The following is a 9,235-nucleotide window of genomic DNA, read 5'->3' on the forward strand; positions in this document are numbered from 1 at the left end:
GAACCTTGGAGTCATTTTTGACCAGGACATGTCCTTCAATGCACATATTAAACAAATATGTAAGACTGCTTTCTTCCATTTGCGCAACATCTCTAAAGTTAGAAATATCCTGTCTCTTGCTACTATTCTGTGCCTCCCTCATACATCCAGAACGGAATTAAACATTTTCCTCCTCACATACAAGATGTTGAATAATCAGGCTCTGTCTTACTTCCAGGCTGGGCTACTGTAATTCATTATTATCAGGATGTCCTAAAAACTGCCTGAAAAGCCTTCAATTAATCCAGAATGCTGCAGTGAGCATACTGACGGGGACTAGAGAGAGCAGATTTTGCCCACACTGGCTTCTCTTCCTTTTCGATAAAGCCCACAGGGCTGTGTTAGATGACCTTGAATTCTCCGTGCAATAGGCCTATATTTATACACCACTCTGTATTTAACCATTAATCTGTGTCTTTGGTCCCGTCTCCGCCCCCTCAGCCCCTCAGCGGTCGGTCAGATTGAGCCTGGTTCTGGTGTTTCTGTTAACAGTGAGTTTTTCCGTTGTACTCTTGCCACGTATGTGCTCATAGGGACTTTTCTGATTAGTGTTGGGTCTTAATAATATAAAGTTTTCTGAGGCAACTATATACAATGAGACCCAGTGAGAACGCGTGGTTAAACTGAACAGCGACAGTAAAGATGGTGGTAACCTATGTTTTTAACTGTTGTTTAAAAAACGTTTTTTTACTTTATTTTAAGGAAAATGTCAAAATGTTGATATGGTCTGACTGTATACATCTACGTGTTAATGTCCAGCACACGGTGTGAGCGTGTCACGCGCTCCCTGTACGCACGAGCACGAGCTCTGGGCATGCCCCGTTGCCATAGCACCGCAATAGGAAACCCACAACAGCAGGCGCACTGCAGCGATGTCTGCCACGGGGGGGAAAGAGGGAGGAAAGCGGCGATGCTCCCTGCTTCTGAGACCGTACGTTAGCCGTACTCTTTTCACTGCAGCTGTCTGCACGTACACGCAGCCACGGTCACTTGTTGTTTTGCTGCCTTCCAGCTCCTCTCGTACCACTTCAGTCTCACACGGAGGCCCACACGGAGCTCACCAGCGTTCCAGACAAACCACGAGTGTGCTGGGCTGTCACAGCAGGCGGAGCCTCGGGGGCAGCAAAGTCCTGGAGAAGAACGTGGTTCAGACTCCCAGACAGGCTGTTCGGGTACCTGAGCATCACAGGGACACTGTCCTCACAGTCTGTGGGTCCTCTGAACAGTTTGTAAATGAGAACACCAGTCACAGACTCGGTACTAGATTCAGATTAGACGCAGTTTCTCATCAGTTTCACAGAGTAAAGACCCGCGTCGTAGACTGTGTTTAATGCATATGTATACTGAAAGTTTAAAGAAGTAGGCTTACATCAAACTCAGGCTGTAGTCACAGTTTTATTTTGCAACCCAGACAAAAACACAAGACTTCATTTTGTGGATTTGTTTTCATGACTGATTATTCTGATGCCTCTAAAATTAATTACATTCAACTACCACTCACCAATTTTTCAAAGCAGTTACCCGAGTGCTTTGTGAAAAAGGCAATAAAAGGAGAGATGCAGGTAGTGGAGTTAAATACCATGATGTAGCGAGCATGTAGTGATGTAGAAGTACCTCCAGTGTGCCCTTGGGTGCAGTACCAAGTTAGCTGTAGCTAGCTTCTGTGTTTCTTGCAGGTGTTTGATGAAGTAAACAATGATGTCACTCCTCAGCCACTGTACCAGGCTGATCCAGGAGCAGTGCAGCCCCTGCTGTTTGTGGATGAAATGTCTGTGGGCTCAGCATCAGACCAGCCAACAGCCACGGGCAGCTTCACTCTGCCTTTCTCCAGGTACCAGAGTCTGAGGTGATGCAGCTGGAGCTGCTCTGTGAGGCTTGAATGTGTGGAGTGCAAATGTTAAAGCATTGCTTGAATTTGAATATGAGTTTTCTCTGCAGGCCTTTCCATGTATTATCTTTTCTAGTAGCTAAGTTCTCATCGGTACGTCGTTGTTCCGCCATACCTCACGTGGCTCTTATTAAGCTCGGTGACGTCCACGCCAGTGTGGCTTGTCCCTCGCTCGTGTTCTGAGGTTGGGCAGCATTGTGGTTGTAACCTGGGGACCCTTGAACCCTGACCTATCCTCTTTTGTTTTAAAATCTTTGATATGTGAATGTGATTGAATCAGTCGGGGAACTCCCAGTGATACAGGTTTGGGTGGAAACCATTACATTACATTTAAGCTCAGTAATTATAAAACAGTAGAAGTTTGAATCAACCAGGGCTGCTGAAGCACAGCTTCTTACTAAATTGTGCCACCAGTTGAGCAGGTCCATGGTGCAGGGAGGCAGCCACAGCCAAGCACTTCCTGGAGAGAGCGAGGACAAACTGTCTAAAGTGACTGCAGGTTACACGCTTCACCCTGTAAAAATGTGCTCGCAATGTTTCCAGGTCAGTATTTGGCAGCAGCAGAATATCCAGTCAGTCCACCACAGAGTCCGTGGATGACGAGGACATGTTTTCTAAACGTGACATTCCCCTCAGTTTTCCAGGTTAATAAATTGTTTTTTTAAATGCACGCTGTATGTTTTCCCTTTATCCTTTTGATTACTGCGTTCATGGTGTTTGAGCTTGTGTGGTGGTTAATGAGCACAGTTAATGCAAACTAAATGTTTTTGTAAATCTCCACATATTACTGTGACTAAAGCTCTCAGTTCTCGGTCACACCTACAACGTATCTTTGTGGTGTTTATAAGAGTTTGTTCATATATTTTCTTGCTAGATGTGAAGGTAAAAAAGGACACGGAGAAGGAACAGGTGACAGAGGACATGTTGAAGGACATCACGGAGGTCTTTATCTCTGAGACAGACACCTTTTCACTGCTGGACATGCCCAGCACCTTTGTGTGTGTGGATGCTGATGAGGCAGAAGCTACCATGTGGGTGAAGTGTTTCCCATATCTGACTGGTTGAGACGCTTACATATGCACCTAAAATGTGCTACTGGCACGTTGTGATTTTACCTCGTTTTCACAGAGCAAGAAACCATCAGTACGAGGAGGTCTGCAGGAACAGAGTGAGCAGGGACAAACATGTGGAGCGATCAGTGCAGACGCTGACCGGAACAACAAAAAACAAGCATGTCCAGAGTAACGGGCTGATGGTGGTGGATGCAGGTGAAGCTGTTATTCTAATGGTGACTTTTATAAAAGTTTTAAACACACCCAGGTCAGTGTACCTAAACATGAAGCTGGACTAACCTGATTTTTGGCAGCTTTATTTAGAACATGGCTTTCTTTCATCTCAAACTGTGCTTTTGGACTCAGTCTATTTAAAGTGTGATGAATATTTGGTTCCCAAACTTTGGTGTGTGGAAGTGCGTCGCTGCCTTAGATGTGTAGTGTTCACAGTGTGTTTGTTTTAGCTCACTATGTTTATATCAGAGTAGTTCATTGTTACCTCTTCACCATTTGAACTATTTATCTGCCATTTTTAGCCAAATGTTCTGGCTAAAAATGGCTAGCTAGAACATTAAGCTAGCCTCTTTCCCAACAATTTATGAACCGCAGATTAGCATTTACCTTTTTATCCACATTAGTGTCTATTTATCTGATGCTGAAGGTGCTGCAGAGGTTTTGGTCTGCATTGACCTGATAGCTTAATGCAGTTGCTGCAGATTAGTCGGCTGCAGCTATCTGATTATCCACTCATGTCCCAAAGGCTTCCTTGTGACTGTGGAGACCACTGAAGTACACTCAATTCATTGGTATGATCAGGAAATTCTTTTCAGATTATTTGCAGTTATCAGAGGATGAGTAGGCTGTGGTCAGCAACAATATTCAGCTAAGCATTGAAATGATGCTTGGTGCGAAGGAGGCCCAAAGTGTGCTGGGAAATGATCCTCCACACCATCACACACCCACCACCAGCTTCACCTGTTGGTATCAGGCAGGATGGAGCTGTGCTTTCATATATGTTTACACCAAATTCTGACCCTACCCCACCCTTCTTTTTAGCTTTTTACACACTCTCAATAGTAGAACCCACCATTCACTATATCCTTATATTGTTCTACTTTCTACTTTAGTTCTACTTTCAGCAGTTCACTTCATCCATAAAACAGAGGATGGAGTGTTGAGCTTTTATAAATGCACGGTGTTTTCAGATGTTTGCATGTCCACAGCCACAAATGTTACCGTCTGCGACATGTATGAGCCTTTAAGTGATGCTGAGCAGGAGGAAACAGCAGGTATCTGTAACCCAGTGAAGACTGACCACTCAGAGGGTGTGACGGACTCCAGCAGAGGTGCAGACAGGAGTGTGTCAGTGGGCAGCACAGCCACTACAGGTAACAGCACCCACTGGTTCACTGTGCTTCATTCAAACAGGGCTCAGGGTTCGTCATCATTCAGAAGTTCTAACAGTTTCATTCTTTTTACAGTAGAGAAACTGTTTTCTTGTATTTGTCTTCAGTCAGTGCCTCTGGTTCACTGAAAGAAGTGGAAGTGAAAGCTTTAAACGCTGAGACGCAGTGGAAGCTCATCATGCTGTCAGACAAGTTTCAGCTTTGCTTACAAACAGTGGAGAGAAGCATCCTGCAAAACAGCTTCCACCCTCAGCTGGCTGCTTACAGACAGCTGCCTGTGCTGGGAGGTAGTGCTCACAGCACCATCACAGCATCGTCACAGCACCGTCACACCACCGTCACAGCACCCTCACACCACTGTCACAGCACCCTCACAGCATCGTCACACCATCACAGCATCGTCACAGCATCGTCACAGCACCGTCACAGCACCGTCACAGCACCGTCACAGCACCCTCACACCACTGTCACAGCACCCTCACAGCATCGTCAAACCACCACAGCACCGTCACAGCACCGTCACAGCATCGTCACAGCACCGTCACACCACCGTCACACCATCGTCACACCATCGTCACAGCACCGTCACACCACCGTCACACCATCGTCACACCATCGTCACAGCACCGTCACAGCACCATGGTAACATTACTACTAGATGAAGCATTAAGATTGTAATGAGTGAAATCATTTTTTCAGACCCAGAGTGTCCAGTGAAGAATGAGATGGTGGATCAGAGGACGGGGGGCACGGACGGCGGTCCGTCTCTGCAGTGTCTCTGGGTTTTCAGCTGTGAGCTCAGCAGAGGACGCAGCGTGAGCTGCATGACCTGGAACAGAAAGAATCCGGTAACAGAACAAAGATCAACTCCAACTCACAGAAACTGATTCAAGAGCAAAGGGCTTGAAGTTAGTGTACATTTCTGTGCAACACAAGTCTTTTGTCCTTGTGTCATTCATGTGTGTCACTAACGTTGCTGGACTGTTTTTCAGTCTGAACAGTGAAGTCAGAGTGAGCTGGGTTATAAAAATAATCTTTAAATATACAATTCAAAGGTAGTATAACCAAGTACAGTTAGCTAACTTTCAGACACACCTGCAGTGTGGAGAAAAGGCCGTACCTTTGCTCAGTTAAATGCTGAAGGAGCCTGGCTAATATTGGGTCTGTCTCTTCTGATAATATTGTATTGAAGCATGCTGATCACTTGAAAGAACTGAACATGATTTCTTGAGATAGAGAAATGAATGTATTTGGCGATTAGACTGTGGTGACCCATCAAAGCAGTGCCAGGGTTTAGGACAGGACCCCCCACAGCTGAGACTCTAGTGGTGATGATGAAGACGGCTCTGGCTGAGGGTGGGGAGGTGGAGAGTTGCACAAAGGAGAATCTGAAAGGAAGAATGACAGAGAGCACACATGTAAACCGTGCAAAGTGGAAGCTGATTGGTTCAAAGAAAGACAGCGTGGGAAAGCGGCAGTCGTGTAGGAAGCAGACTAACACCCAGGAAAGCAGGCAGACGACTGATTACAGATCCTCCTCGTGTGGCTGTCTTCTAGGACCTCCTGGCTGTGGGTCATGGCGAGTTTGACTCTGGGAACCAGAAACCAGGTCTGGTGAGCTGCTGGTCCATCAAAAACCTCAAGGTATGACTTTGCTTTGGACTGGATTTAGTCAGCTCCCCTCATCATCATCGCACAGATTGTTGACTGAGGATGTTCTTCCTCCTGCAGTGGCCGGAGCACGTTATCCACTGTGACAGCGCCGTGACCGCTCTGGATTTCTCTGCTAACAGCCCCAGTCAGCTGGCTGTGGGCACACATGACGGCAGCATAACAATCCACAGTGTGCACAGTCAGGACAACAGGTCACGTGGTGTCAGCAGCCGGTGAGGGGCGTGTGCATTGGACAGTGCAGGTCTTTTACTACACACTGAAAGTAAACCATGCTACTGCTCTGTCTTTGTTTCATTTGCTCTGTGTAGGGAGAGTCCCAACAGACACCTGGGGCCAGTGTGGCAGCTCAGGTGGACCCAACAACAAGTGAGCTCAACGGGGGAAGAGAAGGTGGAGGCCCTCCTCTCTGTGGGTGCAGACGGCAGAATCAGCAAGTGGTTTTTCTTCAAAGATGGCCTCGACTGCATAGGTACTCAGCAGACGGCTCAGTGAAGTCAGCTGAGACAGCATACAGGTCATCGTTGTCTCTCAGGATAGTTCCAGCCTTGGAGAACTTCAACTCTCTCTTTGGCCTTTAAGATTTTAGAAGAAATTCAGGAAAAATGTCCTTTTCTAAGTGAATCTTGGCAGTTGGCAGTAATGTTAAACTCTAATGGGTGAGTATTTTGTCAAAGGTGTGCAGAGGAGAAGCAGAGCTTTTATTTCAATGGTCACAGGAAATGAAAAGTCCAATCTGACAGAAATACTCAGCAGATGCTGTGCTAACTCCATAGATACTCTAAGCTAAGAAAAAGTACACAAAATCCAACAGCAACCACGGACTAGAACATGAAGACATGCCTGGCACCACAGAGACGAACACAGTGCAACTCAGACTGACTGTTGCTCTGTGGTGGCTTCTGCATGCTCTTGCTCACAGACAAACAGACAACAGGCAATGATCAAATAGCTCCTTCTCTGCTCTCACCTTGGTGTCAGGTAAATGATATAAAATGATCCATTTCTTGCCGTAGACTTGATGAAGCTAAGGCGGATTCAAAATACAGAGACACAGACTGGAGGGAAGAGGACCGAGATGATGACAGAAAGAGTCCTGACAGCACTGACTCCTGGGCTCTGCTTCGACTTTCATCCCACAGTAAGTTACTGTTGGGTCTTAAAGAGATAGACCCCGCTGACTCAGGGACCAATCAAAGCAAGACGACCACAGCGCTCTTTGTCTTTTACTTGCTGCAAGGGGAGTCGTCGGGGTGTTAGATAAGATAAGATAAGATAAGATACCTTTATTAGTCCCACAAGGGGAAATTTCTTCACCTGGTCCCCCTCACAGTCCTTTTTATTGACAACAGCAGTTACAGAAACATCTCGTTAGTCATGTGACAGATCAGGCACTCACACGTAAACATGTGATATGTGAACACGTGATATGTGAACACGTGATATGTGAACATGTGATATGTGACATTGTCTGCTACACCACATATCACTGTGACCTTTCACCAACATCTCCAGTCACCCCACATATGGCATAACCTTTTAGCATTCTTGCTAATCATCTTGGCCTTCCTGCACAATGACGACCATATTGATCCACAGTTCTCTAACAGCGATTCATGAAATCCCTGAGATGTAACCAATGTATCCCACTGTGTTCCACTGTTCCTGCAGGACTCCAGTATCTACCTGACTGGGACATGGGAAGGTCTCATCCACCAGTGCTCCTGCTCCAACAGTCAGCAGTTCCTTGAAACCTACAGGAAACACTTTGTAAGTTCTTCAGAGTAAACGCTGCCAAAGACTTCTGGAAAAAACATCTGTTTATTCCCCAAAAGCCTTTTTATTCCAAACTGAAGCTCCAACTGCAGTATAACGGCTCTGTAGGGACACTGCTTATTTGTCAGTTAACTTAATTTTAAGGAAAACAACAGATAAAGTAAACTGACACCTACCGGTCTGTCTCTGTAAGTCCTCCTGGACTGACTCAGCCATACTGGGATCAGGGGTTTGGTTTTGGACTGGTTTGTAGTCACCTTCATAAATGGTATCAGTCTAATTTTAGGCTTAGGTAAAGTTTTGGACCTGATTTCAGAGTGGATGTGGTTTGATGTGAATTGGGTTGAGACTGGTTTATGTCTCATTGTGGTTTTAGAGTTTCTTTCTGAGGTTTATTGTTTAGATTTTGTGTCAGCATATTCCTTTATTCTTCAGTCAATTATGCTGCACACACAACTTGGAGTCATTTTCACCGATTCTTTGATTTACAGCATATTTTAAACTTTACAGATTCTTCTCTGTGTGAATGTGATGTTAAGCCTTAAAACTTACTAAGTATTCTTGGTATGTGAAGGCAGCGCTACATTGTTACAGGAATGTATAAATGTTGTTCCCATACCAAGAATTCAGTCAATGAAATGAATTTCACTTAGATCTGTAAATAAAACACAAACTGCTTTGGAAATGAAAATGTGATACATATATAACATATGTACACACATATGCTGCGATCTTTGTAGAAAGATTCTGAGTGAGTGAAGTCTGGCAAAATAATAACTTCACTGTTTGTTACAAACTGCTGTTCTTATGGTGCTGAATCTTCTTCGTGGGTGTGTGATATACACTCGGACACCTCTTCTTCTTCTTCTTCATCAGTGTCCTGTAAACTGTGTTGCGTGGTCCCCTTTCAACCCTGATGTGTTCCTGAGCTGCTCATCTGATTGGACCATCCAGCTGTGGAAGCAGCACCACTTGAAGCCTGTGTTGGGTTTCACCTCCGCCCAGAAGGCTGTCTACGACATCAAATGGTCCCCAAAGTGGCCTACTGTATTTGGAGCTGTCACCGAAGGGCAGCTAGAAATCTGGGACCTGAGTTCGAGCATGTGAGTACCTTTGGGTGGCGCTGTCACTCGGTGTTCCTGTTCCAACACACAGTGGTGTGTTTGTGTAGCTTATCTGCCAGTTGAATTGAAAACCTTTAGATAACTTCTTATTTCATAGCAGTAATGATACATGTAATCAATGTAGCCTATTTGCAGCTCTGAGGGCCAGGATCACTGATTCACCCGTAGCTAGCCAGGCCCCTGTAGCTGCTGTAGCTGAAGATAGCGTAGGCCCCGCTAGCTGTTCCCCGGCAGACCCCAAGCAGCTGGGGAAAGAGGGCGGCTGGGTGACGGTGAGGA

General features: G+C 45.7%; 1 protein-coding gene across 1 annotated transcript in view; it reads left to right on the forward strand.

Moving 5' to 3' along the window:
• The first annotated feature begins 474 nt into the window (after positions 1–474).
• dnai4 (dynein axonemal intermediate chain 4) overlaps positions 475–9,235 on the forward strand; it is an 11,671-nt gene continuing 2,910 nt past the window's right edge. Inside the window, exons 1-16 of the mRNA XM_005740174.1 lie at positions 475–530; positions 799–970; positions 1,052–1,211; positions 1,716–1,870; positions 2,471–2,571; positions 2,802–2,958; positions 3,056–3,195; positions 4,203–4,367; positions 4,493–4,672; positions 5,085–5,233; positions 5,943–6,029; positions 6,117–6,271; positions 6,368–6,528; positions 7,073–7,197; positions 7,728–7,826; positions 8,709–8,935. Coding sequence (XP_005740231.1) covers positions 912–970; positions 1,052–1,211; positions 1,716–1,870; positions 2,471–2,571; positions 2,802–2,958; positions 3,056–3,195; positions 4,203–4,367; positions 4,493–4,672; positions 5,085–5,233; positions 5,943–6,029; positions 6,117–6,271; positions 6,368–6,528; positions 7,073–7,197; positions 7,728–7,826; positions 8,709–8,935 — 2,120 coding nt within the window. The 5' untranslated portion in view covers positions 475–530; positions 799–911. The remainder of the gene's footprint in view (positions 531–798; positions 971–1,051; positions 1,212–1,715; positions 1,871–2,470; positions 2,572–2,801; positions 2,959–3,055; positions 3,196–4,202; positions 4,368–4,492; positions 4,673–5,084; positions 5,234–5,942; positions 6,030–6,116; positions 6,272–6,367; positions 6,529–7,072; positions 7,198–7,727; positions 7,827–8,708; positions 8,936–9,235) is intronic.

This window comes from Pundamilia nyererei, unplaced genomic scaffold (genome assembly GCF_000239375.1).
Source record: "Pundamilia nyererei isolate P.nyererei 1_Seehausen unplaced genomic scaffold, PunNye1.0 scaffold00098, whole genome shotgun sequence".
Lineage (NCBI taxonomy): Eukaryota > Metazoa > Chordata > Actinopteri > Cichliformes > Cichlidae > Pundamilia > Pundamilia nyererei.